This window comes from Rhinoraja longicauda, chromosome 1 (genome assembly GCF_053455715.1).
Source record: "Rhinoraja longicauda isolate Sanriku21f chromosome 1, sRhiLon1.1, whole genome shotgun sequence".
Classification (NCBI taxonomy): domain Eukaryota; kingdom Metazoa; phylum Chordata; class Chondrichthyes; order Rajiformes; family Arhynchobatidae; genus Rhinoraja; species Rhinoraja longicauda.
In genome coordinates this window covers 9,287,544-9,302,304 of record NC_135953.1, presented here as the reverse complement: position 1 = coordinate 9,302,304, position 14,761 = coordinate 9,287,544, and the positions used below count along the sequence as shown (strand labels likewise).

General features: G+C 45.1%; 1 protein-coding gene across 1 annotated transcript in view; it reads right to left on the bottom strand.

Annotated features, from left to right (window-relative positions):
* The window catches only part of atrn (attractin), a 339,856-nt gene that overhangs the window by 168,322 nt on the left and 156,773 nt on the right, over positions 1-14,761 (bottom strand). Inside the window, exons 12-17 of the mRNA XM_078406639.1 lie at positions 12,269-12,489; positions 9,487-9,608; positions 6,125-6,263; positions 3,091-3,272; positions 1,575-1,794; positions 517-702 (exon numbers count right to left, since the gene is read on the bottom strand). Coding sequence (XP_078262765.1) covers positions 517-702; positions 1,575-1,794; positions 3,091-3,272; positions 6,125-6,263; positions 9,487-9,608; positions 12,269-12,489 — 1,070 coding nt within the window. The remainder of the gene's footprint in view (positions 1-516; positions 703-1,574; positions 1,795-3,090; positions 3,273-6,124; positions 6,264-9,486; positions 9,609-12,268; positions 12,490-14,761) is intronic.

Here is a 14,761-nt window from a genome sequence, read left to right as displayed (position 1 = left end):
TAGGGATGAGGGAAACGAGATATATAGACAGTGATGTGGAGAGATAAAGAACAATGAATGAAAGATGTGCAAAAAAGTAACGATGATAAAGGAAGACCCGAAACATCACCCATTCCTTCTCTCCAGAGATGCTGCCTGTCCCGCTGAGTTACTCCAGCTTTTTGTGTCTATCTTCGGTTTAAACTAGCATCTGCAGTTCCTTCTTACACACTCATGGAATCAGAGTTTTGTTAAACGAATATCTTCAACTTGATTGTAAATAAATAGCACCTCTGTGGTTTACACTGACATTGAGGCAGCAATCACAAACAATGCAAGTGCTATCACAACATTTACAAAACATTTAGACAGGTACATGGATGGGATAGGTTTCGAAGGATATGGGCCAAACGCAAGCAGACGGGACTAGTGTAGATTGGACGTGCTGGCCGGTGTGGGCAAGTTGGGCCGAAGGGCTTGTTTCCATCCTGTATCACTCTCTGACTCAATGACAGTACAGGATTTGCTTTCACTTACGTGAACAATTGTTGGAAGTAGACCATTCCATGCACTGGCCAAAAGGGAATGAAGCCACGTATGCATTGGCATCGACACACTGCCTCATGTTGCTGCACCACATACACTCCGAGTTGCCGGTCGTACATTCACTGCAGCCTGTCCTCAATGCACAAGGTGTCCGGCACTGATTGGTGCTGTGGTTTGCTGTGAATTAAAGCAGTACGACTTCAGTTCCAGCGATACTTTAATTTCCTTCCCTATTCTGAACATGATGCATCCTGCGTGGCGCAGTGGTAGAGTTGCTGCCTGACAGCTCAACCATCAGGGCGGCACAATGGTGCAGCATTAGAGTTGCAGCCTTACATCGCCAGGGACTCGGGTTCAATCCTGACTACGGGTGCTGTCTGTATGTAGTTTGTACGTTCTCCCCGGTTTCCTTCTACACTCCAAAGATGTACGGGTTTGTAGGCTTATTGGTTTGGTAAAATTGTAAATTGCCCCTAGTGTGTCGGATAGTGTTAGTGTGCGGGGATCACTGGTCGGCACGGACTCGGTGACCCAATGGGCCTGGTTCTGCTCTGTATCCCTAAACTAAACTTTTCACAGACTAAAAGCCTCTCAAATGCCACTATTGTTTGTCTCCACCATGACCCCTGGCAGTGCGTTCCAGGCACCCGCCACTCTCTGTGTAAAAGAATCTGCCACACACATCTCATTTAAACTGTTCCCCTCTCATCTTAAAGCTATGGTCCCTAGTCTTCGTTCATATTTGAACATGTTACTTGTTTCGTGACCCAAAACCCTTTCCCCACTTAATTTTAACCTCTTCCTTTTTCCACCAAGATGGCGGCCAACCCAGGCGACTCTTTGTATGCTAGTCACAGAAGTGGATCTGCAATCACGCATTATAATCGCTCCACTCCTTTAAATCTCTACTCCTACAGATCTGTACACTGTAACTGGCTCGATTGTAATCATGTATTGTCTTTCCGCTGACTGGTTGGCACACAACAAAACTTTTCACCGGACCTCGGTACACGTGACAATAAACTAAACCGACTTGCCAGAAAACTCACCTGGTCTTTCACATACACTTCCATTTACTAAGTTGATGCAGGTTGCTGCTTTCAAGCCGGCACAGTTTGGTTCTGCCATGTAGCCACAAAATCCTGCATCACTTGGCTCCTCCATCATCCATTGTAGTGATGTGTTTGTGAAGGGTGACATATCTTCCCAGCACCAATAGGAAACATTTATTTTCCGTAATCCGACCCAAGGGGTTATGGGCGATTTGTTCTGCAATGGTAAACAGATGCGCCACTGTCAACATGCATGACATTTACAGCAAATGGCACAGAAACTATTCGAGGCATAGTTTTTTCCCCCCCTGAGGTCCACCTACTAAACCCCTCAGATGATGATGTAGGAATGGAAGGGTCTCAACCCGAAACGTCACCCATTCCTTCTCTCCAGAGGTGCTGCCTGACCCGCTGAGTTACTCCAGCATTTTGTGTCCACCTCAGATGATGACCATCACCTGCTCAAAGCCAACTGGGTAGTAAGGTCAATAAATATATTGGTTCCCAAACCACTTGAATAAATGAATTTAACATTACTGCTACTTCTCATGTCCACAAACACGACTTCCCAACTGTTATACAATGCATCTTTCAAACATCAAGTTCACAAACTCCAACATCTCTTGGATTCAAACGCCCCTCCTAATCTCTCTCCTTCACTTTCCTCTGATCCCTTCTCTCCTCCTAGTTCTACTCCCTGCCACGTTTTCACCATCCTTTCTGAAATTCCCAATTTTGCATTTAATGATCAGTCCCCAGCTTTGTCTCCTGTATCACTATCTTAATGAACTCTGCGACCAAGACAACTATGTATTTTTCTTTCGCCACCACTGCCTCGGTACCCATTTCTTCATCCAGGAGTCTTCATCCAAAACCCTGTGTCCTTTCACCCTTTTCCAGCATTCCCAATCTCCCTGACCACCTTGATTTTCCACACCTCTCACTTGCTCTAACCTACCAGCTTCTCAACTTTGCTCACTGACTAATCTTGACATTATCAACAAACCTGCAGAGTCATAAAGTCATACAGCGTGGAAACAAGCCCTTCCGCCCAACTTGCCCACACCAGCCAACACTTGCCCACACCAGCCAACATGTCCCATCGACACTAGTTCTGCCTGCCTGTGTTTGGCCCATATCCCTCTAAACCTATCCTAACCATGTACCTGTCTAAATGTTTCTAAAACGTTGTGATAGTACCTCCCTCAACTACCTCCTCTGACAACTCGTTCCATATACCCATCAAGTGTGAAAAAGTTCCTATTAAATCTTTTCCCCCTCACCTTAAACCTACGGTCCTCTGGTTCTCGATTTCCCTACTCTGGGCAAGAGACTCTGTGCGATCTATTCCTCTCATAATTGCCAATATTCTTTCTGCCATTTATTTTAGATTTCAAGAAGTTCAATTTTTGAAGTCCCAAGTAATAAAAAGATGCGTATATTCAATGGGGGTGAAAAAAATATTTGGCTTCACTCTGATCTCAAATCAAATCTGTTCCGAGCATTTACTCACCATCATGTGCATGATCTGTAATTCCTTCAGCACAAATTCAACTTTCTTCTGTGACGTCAGTGAGACTAATGCAGCTTTCTGACCTCTGCAGAACAGTTTTGCATTATCGTAGTCATTCTTTATATTGGTGATTGTCAGACATGAGTTTCCCACTAAGTGCCAGTTCTCTCCACAGATTGTTTCTGCAGTTCCCAAGACAAAAATTAAATACTTCAAAATGAAATTCACTAAATCATACATATTTATGCATTGATATTGCACAGACATAGCTGCATATGCATTGATTACACTGCCACTTGAGGCTGTTTAATGACAGCATGTGATGTTCCGAGGAGCACAATGTGAGGCAAATATTTGTTCATGAATAAAATGGATATCAAATTTCATTCGTAACCCACTCCAGTAACTTTATTCCTCTTTCCCAACTTAATGATCCGCTTCACAGACTATCATTCACACAGCAAATGAAAGCAGCATCTCAGTAAAGCTTAAGTCAAAATTATCTTTGGAAGCACCTAATCTTTCCAAGAGGAATTTAAAAAAAAACACATCCAAAACTCAGTTGCAGGTTATACTGTACGAGCTATAAAACACAACTTAATTACAGGTCTGTGCTGAAGAGTGGAGGCTTTGGTTTATGTTCATCACTGGGGAGGAGCCAGCGCTGCCGTCGCAGCTGCGGCTTGCCTGCAGTCCGTCTGTCTTTTGTGTTTTTTGTTGTTTTTGTCTGAATTGTAGTTTAATATGATGTAGTGTTGTATGTTATGTTTTGGGGGGGGGGGGGTGTGGGAGGGAACGGGAACTGTAACATTCTCTCTCCAGAACGGAGACGTGACCTTTGTTCTGTGTCGTGTCTCCGTTCCCGTTGCGGCCTACCACCGGCCATTCACCTGGGAACACCTGGGGCTCTGGTTCGCAGAGCCCGCGGCGCGGACTCACCACCTGTGGCGCTGGCTGCCTGCGGATGTTGCGGGCGCGGCTGCGACTCGTCTCCGGAGGCTCCGGCGCGGGCCGCGTGGACGTCGGAAGCCCGCAGACCCCTGGATGGGGGCCGACATCGGGAGCTCCGGCAGCGGCAGAGGCAGCGTGTTCGCCCGCCCCGAATCGCGGGGCTTGGGTCGGCCCGCCACGGACCTTTCACCGTCCGGCGCGGCCTGAAATAGGCCGTTGACCTTTCACCGCCCAGCGGGGGCTTCAATATCGGGAGCCCCGACCGCCCCGACGTGGCAAATCCAACAGCCTGACCGCGGGAGAAGACGGCAGGGGAAGAGAAAAAGACATTCTGGCCTTCCATCACAGTGAGGAGGGACTGGAGGAGACTCACTGTGATGGATGTTTCTTTTTGTTTGGTGTTAGTTGTGATTGTATGTGTTATTGCATTTTTATTGATTAATCTTATTGGTCTTATTGTTCAACTGCGGGTAATGTTTCATTTTACTACACATTTATGTGTATGTAACAAATAAACGACTATTGACTATTGACTATTGACTAATGATAATTCAAATGCAACAAAACAGGCAAGATCAGCACAAGTGCGATCTGAAAGTGTGTCTTGTGAGTTTTTACCATTATTACTCTTCAGATATGACGTAATTTGGACTTGCACTGGTAATCTTAAATGCAAAATATACCCGTGTGTGGCAAGTGATATTACTGGAAAAATCCACAAAGAACCATTTCAGAGTCAGATACATAATTCAGATCATTCGGGCGGCACAATGGCGCGGCGATAGAGTTGCTGCCCTACAGCGCCAAAGACCCGGGTTCGATCTTGACTACGGGTGCTTGTCCGTACGTTCTCCCCATGATTAGTATTGGTGTCAGAGGTTGTGGGGAGAAGGCAGGAGAATGGGGTTAGGATGCAGAGATAGATCAGCCATGATTGAATGGTGGAGTAGACTTGATGACCTAATTCTGCTCCTATCACTTATGATGTTATGACCTGCACAGGTTTTTCCCAGGATTTCCGGATTCCTCCCACTCTCCAAAGACGTACAGGTTTGCGGGCTAGTTGGCTTGGTGTTATTGTAAATTGTCCCTAATGTGAGTAGAATACCGATAGTGGGCAGGGATCGCTGGTCGGCGCGGATTTGATGGGCCGCAGGGCTTGTTGCTGCGCTGTACCTTAAACTAAACAAAATAATGATCTGCATGGAAAATAACCTCCCTCATGACGCTGCATCACAGTGAACTTGACAATGGCAATAAAAGGTAGAATGGGGATCACTGCTGCTCAAATAACTAACATATGATCCTGTCAAGAACAACTGAATATCAAGTATGAAGAGCTCAAAGTTGCATGCTGTTCTCTCAATAATGGGCGTCATTTTCCTCACAGTTCCTGAGGAAGCACGGGTAGTTGAGAATTAAACACAAAATGTTGGAGTAACTCAGAGGGACAGGCTGCATCTCTGGAGAGAATGACTGATATATGATGAAAGAATGGGTCGAGACTGACATATGATGAAAGGATGAAAGAATGGGTCGACTGGGCTTGTATTCACTAGAATTGAGAAGAATGAGAGGGGATCTGAAAGAAACATATAAAATTCTTAAGGGATTGGACAGGCTCGATGAAGGAAAAATGTTTCCAATGTTGGGGGAGTCCAGAACCAGGGGTCACAGTTTAAGAATAAGGGGTAGGTCATTTAGGACTGAGACAAGGAAAAACTTTTTCACCCAGAGAGTTCTGAATCTGTGGAATTCTCTGCCACAGAAGGCAGTGGAGGCCAATTCACTGGATGCTTTCAAGAGTTAGATATAGCTCTTAGAGCTAATGGAATCAAGGGATATGGGGAAAAAGCAGGAATGGTGCAGATTTTGGATGATCAGCCATGATCATATTGATTGGCGGTGCTGGCTCGAAGGGCCGAATGGCCTACTCCTGCACCTATTCTCTATGTTTCTATGAATGGGTGACATTTCGGGTCGAGCCCCTTCAGAGAATTAGCACAGGACATCAAGGATACCCTGACAACTGGGCATTGTAAAGTAATCACATCATAACTGGAGAATATATAATAACTCCTACCGGGTAATGGAATGCATTCTTGATTCCGAGGCTCCCACTGACAGTTCTGGTCCACGGCACAACTCTTGCAGCTTGTCAGCTTATTGCAAACGTACTCGGGTTTATCCTTTGGACAAGCTCCAAAACTCACAATTGCTCCCTAAACCAACCACCGTCAACAACAAGCAAGTAACTAGCACAATATTGCAGTACAGTGAGTGATACAAGTGTAAAGATTGTGCATTATTTTGATGAAAGTATTTCCTGCAACTCTCACTCCAACATGGAGCTTAATTATACATTGGAAAATTTAGATGCTTTAATTGCTGTACAAACAGAATTTTAATAGGAAAATAACTGCAGATACTGGTTCAAATCGAAGGTGTCACAAAATGCTGGAGAAACTCAGCGGGTCAGGCAGCATCTCAGGAAAGAAGGAATGGGTGACGTTTCGGGTCGGGTCGAGACCCGAAACGTCACCCATTCCTTCTCTCCTGAGATGCTACCTGACCCGCTGAGTTACTCCAGCATTTTGTGATACCTTCAAACAGAATTTTAATATCAGGACAAAGGAAGATGGATGTGATTCCCTCATTGACGTTTCTCTCATGATACGATTGTCCTAATACTCCCTTGGCTGCCCCTCCCATCTTGCTTCATGATCGCAAGTTTGTTGAAAACCTGGCTACCCATCTCAAAATGGGCATCTCAGGCCGACACTTGTCCTTCATCCTTTAGTGGTATTTTAGTCATTTCAGCTTTGGCCTCTTACATGTACCCGACCAAGCTTTTTGATTGTCTGTCCTGGGAATGTATCTGTGGCATTTTATCAAACTTGCTTTGATGAGGCTTCCTTGAAGTACCTGCAACATGGTACTGAGCGGTGGCGCAGCGGTAGATTTGCCGCTTTACTGCGCCAGAGTCCCGGGTTCGATCCTGGCCACGGGTGCCGTCTGTACGGAGTTTGCACGTTTTCCCCGTGACCTGCGCGAGTTTTCTCCGGGTACTTTGGTTTCCTCCCACTCCAAAGATGTACAGGTTTGCAGGTTAATTGGTTTGGTACAATTGTAAATTGTCCCTAGTGTGTGTACCATGGTGTTAGTGTGCGGGGATGGCTGGTCGGTTCAGATTCTGTGGGCCAAAGGACCTGTTTCCACGCTCTATCTCTAAACTAAACTAAATTTACTGCAATGAAGTTGCCGTATATATGCAAGCTGTTGTTCTTATTTTCTCAGCAAAATAATACTGGAATCTAAAATCTACATTCCATCTCACAACTCATTATCTTTTGCTTGGCCTTTTAATTTAGTTTTAATAGTGGCATTTAAGAAGCTTTATTAGGCACATGAAAATGCAGGGAATGGAGGGATATGGATCACAGGCACAGAAAGGAGATTAGTTTAACTTGGCATTATATTCAGCATGGACATTGTAATCCGAAAGGCCTGTTCCTGTGCTGTACTGTTCTATGTTCTGGGTCAATGTACTTAAGAACGCATCAATACTTCCAGAGTAAATGAGTAAGCGTGTTTTATGGGATGTTCAAAGGAATATTGAGTATCTGTCACCAGTATCTGAAATAGGTTCCACTGCTCCTCCAGCAATTAAATTTGTATTCAGAGAAACGTTTCATTTTGTACGAAACCAGTGCAACAATTAAGCTCGCCTTCATCAGTATGGGCCATTGACTAAAAGAGTCAGAAGTTATGTTGCAGCATTATGGGCGGCACTGTTTGTACAGCAATTGTGGGCGGCACGGTGGCGCAGCGGTAGAGTTGCTGCCTTACAGCGAATGCAGCGCCGGAGACTCAGGTTCGATCCTGACTACGGGTGCTGTACTGTACGGAGTTTGTACGTTCTCCCCGTGACCTGCGTGGGTTTTCTCCGAGATCTTCGGTTTCCTCCCACACTCCAAAGACGTATAGGTTTGTAGGTTAATTGGCTGGGCAAATGTAAAAATTGTCCCTAGTGGGTGTAGGATAGTGTTAGTGTGCGGGGATCGCTGGGCGGCGCGGACCCGGTGGGCCGAAGGGCCTGTTTCTGCGCTGTATCTCTAAATCTAAAAAAAATTATAAAACATTGGTTAAGCTGCACGTCGAATACTGGGTTGCCAGTACTGGTTACCCCCATTACGATAAGGATGTGGAGGTTTTGGAGAGGGTGCAGAGGAATTAGAGGGTGTTAGCCATAAGAAAAGATTGGACAAACTTGGATTGTCATCTGCTGGGTGTCGGCTGTGGGGAGAACAGATAGATGTATATAAAGTTATGAGACGCATAGATAGAATAGACAGAATCATTTTCCCAGGTGAAAATGTGCAAATACCAGAGGGCGCAGCTTCAAGGTGAGAGGGCAACGATTTAAGGAAATGTGCTGGGCAAGTTTTTATTTCCACAGAGAGCGGTGGGTGCCTGGAATGCACTGTCTGGGGTGGTAGTGGTGGAAGCAGGTACGGAAGTGGCGTTTCAGCAGCTCTTAGACACATGCATATACAGGGAATGGAGAGATAGAGATCATGTGAGAGAAGGGATTAGTTTAGATACTAGGAACTGCAGATGCTGATTTACAAAATAAGAAACAGAGTGCTGGAGTAGCATAGCGGATGAGGCAGCATCTCTGGGGAGATGGAACGGGTGACGTTTCGTGTCGAGACCTTTCTTCAGACTGAGAATCAAAGGAGAGGGAGTCCGAGAATAGTTTCTGGAGAATAATTTTGCATTACGTTCGGCAGTGGGCAGTGAGGTCTGTTGCTGCACTCTACGGACCTTTCACCGTCCGGCGCGGCCTGCAATAGGCTGCGGGATTTTCACCGCCCAGCGGGGGCTTCAATGTCGGGAGCCCCGACCGCCCCGACGTGGCAACTCCAACAGCCTGACCGCGGGACAAGACGGCAGGGGAAGAGAAAATACATTCTGGCCTTCCATCACAGTGAGGAGGTGACTGGAGGAGACTCACTGTGATGGATGTTTCTTTTTGTTTGGTGTTAGTTTGTGATTGTATGTGTTATTGCATTTTTAATTGATTATTCATATTGGTCTTATTATTCAACTGCGGGTAATGTTTCATTTCACTGCACATTCATGTGTATGTGACAAATAAACGACTATTGACTATTGACTATTGACTACTGAGGTCATAAGGGATAGGAGCAGAATTAGGCCAATGAGCTCATCAAGTCTACTCCGCCATTCAATCATGGCTGATCTATCTTTCCCTCCTAACCCCATTCTCCTGCCTTCTCCCTTTAACATCTGATACCTGCATTGCTCTATGCTCTATACAAAAATCTATTTTAACAGTAGAAAAAACTGTCTGTCTGGAAGAATAACCATCGTAAGAGTGATGAATTAAAATGCACTTAGAAGGGTTTTTTGATTACTCACAGAGGCTTCCGTGCAGTTACTGTTCTTTGACAAGCATTTGTCATGGCACCATTGACAACCATTTGTGTTCACAGTACAGCTGTAGCAATCGGTATACTGATCACACTTTTCGTTATCTGCGTCTGTAGTATAGCAGGGGGGGAAGAAAACATGCTTAGTTTTTCTATAAATACTATCTGCTCAGCGACTGACGTTTTCTCTCGTTTATTTATATGGAAACGTTGCCTGCCTGCCACCTACGAAAAATAATTTTGAGCTGTAGAAGCAAGGAACTGCAGATGCTTTAGGGCATCTTATTGAAACATATAAGATTATTAAGGATCTTATTGAAACATTTCAGATTATTAAGGGGTTGGACACGTTAGAGGCAGGAAACATGTTCCGAATGTTAGGGGAGTCCAGAACCAGGGGCCACAGTTTAAGAATAAGGGGTAGGCCATTTAGAACGGAGATGAGGAAAAACATTTTCAGTCAGAGAGTTTTAAATCTGTGGAATTCTCTGCCTCAGAAGGCAGTGGAGGCCAATTCTCTGAATACTTTCAAGAGAGAGCTAGATAGAGCTCTTAAAGATAGTGGAGTCAGGGGGTATGGGGAGAAGGCAGGAACGGGGTACTGATTGAGAATGATCAGCCATGATCACATTGAATGGTGGCGCTGGCTCGAAGGGCCGAATGGCCTCCTCCTGCACCTATTGTCTATAGCACGGTGGCACAGCGGCAGAGTTGCTTCCTCACAGTGCCAGAGACCTGGGTTTGATCCAGACTACGGGTGCTTTTCTATATGGGGTTTGTACGTTCTCCCCATGACCTGCGTCGGTTTTCCCCGAGATCTCCGGTTTCCTCCCACCCTTCAAAGACGTACAGGTTTGCAGGTTAATTAGCTCGATAAAATTGTAAATTGTCCCTAGTGTGTATAGGATAGTGTTTGGGGATCGCTGGTCGGCGTGGACACGGTTGGACGAAGGGCCTGTTTCTGTGCTGTATCGCTAAAAACTAAAACAAAAAGCTGATTTACATCAAAGGGCACCAAGTGCTGGAGTAACTCAGCAGGGACAGGCAGCATCTCTGGAGAACATGGCCAGGTGACATTTCTGGTCGGGACCCTTTATCAGACTGTAATTTTAAGTCTAACAGAACAGACTGAGCAACCAGAGACACCTTGTTATTCGTCTCCAGTTGCAACTGCGGGCAGCTTATAAACTGAGTGATTCAAATAGTTTTGTAGACAGCAGATGATTTCCATATAAATTGTTTTTTGTGCTGCAGTCCACTTAATACACTTGCTGAAGTGGTGGCTTACGCTAAGTGCATTATATAAACATTGTGCAAATCGATCCTGTCACCGGGAGGGTACCAGTTACAAACTACGTAAACCTCACTCTATTGTACATCCCAGTTTCTTCCAATGAAGTGCTTTGTCTTGCTACCTCAATTAATTAATGCTGATTATTTTAATTGCTCCTCAATTAGCTTCATTCCCCATAAACATCATCAAAACATTTAGTTGTGCATTGCTGCTTGCCTCACAAAGCAATCACAAGCTGGTCCTTTTATTTGGCTGAAAGGCAATTCAAAGAGGAAATCTGACTCAACATCAAATCGCTGGAGGCAAGAGCTATATCTTGATGATGCCAACCCATCAACTGGGCAGCACGGTGGCGCAGCAGTAGAGCTGCTGCTTTCCAGTGCCAGAGACCCGGTTTCAATCCTGACTACGGGTGCTGTCTGTACGGAGTTTGTACGTTCTCCCCGTAGCGTGGGTTTTCGCTGCGATCTCCGGCTTCCTCCCACGCTCCAAGGACATACAGGATTGCAGGCTAATTGGCTTGGTAGAATTGTAAATTGGCCGTAGTGTAGGTTGAGTAATGTAAGTGTGTGGGGATCGCTGGTTGGCGCGGACCCGGTGGGCCGAAGGGCCTGTTTCCGCACTGTATCTCTAAACTAAACTAAAATCTGGGAACTTGCTGCCCTACGTCTGAACCTTAAGAGCATGTAAATGGAGAAAGATGAGAAAGGGCCATCAGACCAAGAGTGATCAGCCAACCAACGAGTGGGAACGTGTGGCCCATTTCAGGAACTATTGTAAGAAACCTAAACGGCCTTAAAACTGATAAGGCTGGAGAGAGAAACAAGATCACTCCAGACCTGGAGCTGGAACATCGTATTCTTCATTCTATCTTCTCGTTTGCACGACCTGATGTCTCATATTTGGTAAGATTTGCCTGGTTAGCATAACAAAGTTTTTCAACTATATCCTGTACACATGGCAACCATAAACCAATATCGATACCATGGAATGGATGCACTCACATATTTTCTTCCGTTTCTTCGGGAAGGTGACTTACAGCATCGTTCCTTTCTTGATCTAAGAAAGTTTGCCTATATCTTGAATAAATTAATCAATTTGTCCTGTTAACTATTCAATTAATATATAGAATAGATGCACAGAGTCTTTTATCCAGAGTAGGAGATTCGAGAACCAGAGGACATAGATTTACAGTGAGAGGGAAAAGATTTACTAGGAACCTAAGGGGCATATTTTTCACTCAGAAGGTGGTGGATATATGAAACGAGCTGCCAGAGTTGGTGGTTGAGCTAGGTACTTTAAGAAAGATTTATAGACAGGTACTAAGGATAGAATAGGGTTAGAGGGGTCTGGGCCACATGCTGGTAGGTGGGACGAGTGTGTATGGAACATGTTGGGCAAGTTGGGCCGAAGGGCCCATTTCCACGCTGTAAGACTGACTATTATAAACACTGAAAATGAAGTCATTAAAACTTACAGGTCTTGTTTACACATGTTTTTGAAATCTGATGCTTTTCTCCCTCTGATGCCATTTCCCAAGGCACACATTGCGATGTATTGTTGCGCCAGACACAGCGGATTCCAGGCCCTGCTTCCATGCATGGTGCCTCGTCAGAGAAAGCGTCACACTTGGCTGGCGTGAACATAAGTACATCGCTCAGCAGAAGACTGTTGAACCCGCCAAAAATATACATGGTGCTGAGAACAAGAGGGAAAAACAAAAAAATTGTATCAGAATCCAGTACAAAATCCTGGATACCTGTCAGCAAATATTTTGCAACTCATTGCAAAAGATAACATGTAGACACAAAATGCTGGAGTAACTCAGCGAGTCAGGCAGCATCTCAGGAGAGAAGGAATGGGTAACGTTTCGGGTCTCGGCCCGAGATGCTGCCTTCTCTCCCGAGATGCTGCCTGACCCGCTGAGTTACTCCAACATTTTGCGTCTACATTCGATTTAAACCAGCTTCTGCAGTTTTTCTTTCCGGCACAAAGGATAACATGCTGGGCAGAACAAAATTATTCCAAAACCACTCTATCCAGAAGATGCACTTAAGAACCAATATGGAGTTCCACCTTAGGCCATCAAATATTGCCTCAGGAAATATTAACCCCTTGTCATTCACTGTCTGCATATCTAAACTGCAGAGAATGTCAATATAGTCTGCTATTTTTGCCAGATTTTCCACACCAACGGATATCAGTTTCTTGCTCTCTCTCTCTTCCAGCTTTTTTTTCCACTCTCCTCCACAACCTCCTCCACAACCACCTCGACCCCCCCCCCCCCCCCACTTGATGCCCCTTTCTTATCTTTCTCAATTTACACGCTTAAGGTTCAGGTGAATGGCAGCAAGTTTCCAGATTTTAGTTTAGAGACACAGCGCGGAAACAGGCCCTTCGGCCCACCGAGTCCGCACCGGATCCCCACACACTTACACTATCCTACATACACTAGCGACAATTGTACCAAGCCAATTAGCCTACAACCCCCCAAGACCCTTCTGCAGAGATGCTGCCTGTCCCGCTGAGTTGACGCCAGCAGCTTGTGTCTATCTTCGGTTTAATCCAGCATCTGCAGTTCCATCCTACACAAATCTCATTACTCATGTTAGGTTCACCGGCCTGTAGTTCCCTAGCTTCTCTTTGTGCCCCTTTTTAAATAAAGGCACATTAGATATCCACGAGACTTCTGGTAGCTCGCCTGTGCCAACAAAGAGGTACCATTATCTTCCTTTATGCTTGTCAAGATCTCCACCATTAGCTCTTTTGTAATGCTAATATGCTCCAGGATATCACGTTTCCCTCCCCTGATCTCACCATCTCTACAATAATTACAGACAAGAAGTATTTAGTTAAGACCTTGTCCTTTGTTGATTTGAAAATGTTGGCTCCTGGTGATTACTGGGAGTTAAATAAGCTTTTGTTCATTTCCTTTTTTAAACACTAACATAACGAAGAAAATAACGGGAACATGGTCATAGAGTAGGCAGAATCGCTCTAATGTGACAGTAATTACAGCTTAGAGCTACTGCAGTACTGGAGTTGGGGTGGGAAAATTGGGTCAAGGGGCCTATTGTCTGTACGGAGTCTGCAAGTTCTCCCTGTGACCTGCGTGGATTTTCTCTGAGATATTCGGTTTCCTCCCACACTCCAAAGACGTGCAGGTTTGTCGGTTAATTGACTTGGTATAAATGTTGAATTGTGCCTAGTGTGTGTAGGGCGGCATTAATGTGCAGGGATCGCTGGTCGGTGCGGACTCGGTGGCATTAATGTGCGGGGATCGCTGGTCGGTGCGGACTCGGTGGGCTGAAGAGCCTGTTTCCGCACTGTATCCCAAAAGTAAAACTAAAGTAAATGGACAACCCATTTGCATGCATTTCTAGATGAGACTCCACTCTGTCCTCGAGAACTGCAGCATTTCTTAGTGATTTGCAGCTTTGTGCTTACAAAGTGAGGTACTATAATGAGAGCACCTTACCGATTTTTCTTCAAAATTAACAGCTTTTCCTATGTGATAATCCAGTGACTTTTAACTTGAATTAACTTTGTTTTTTTAACATTTTTACAAATTAACTAGAATATTTGCTAGAATACTGTGGGGAGAGGTTGAGCAGACTGGGACTCTATTCCCTGGAGTGCAGGAAGATGAGGAATGATCTTATAGGGGTGTATAAAATAAAGCGTGAGAGGAATAGATCGGGTAGACGCACAGAGTCTCTTGCCCAGAGTAGGGGAATCGAAAACCAGATGGGCATAGATTTAAGGTGAAGGGGAAAGAGTTTATAGGAATCTGAGGGGTAACCTTTACATACAAAGGATGGTGGGAGTATGGAATGCGCTGCTGGGGGAGGTAGTTGACACAGGAACCATCACAACATTTAAGAAACAGTTAGACAGGTACATGGATAGGATAGGTTTAGAGGGATATGGGCCAAACACAGGTAGGTGGGACTAGTGTAGATGAGCCAGG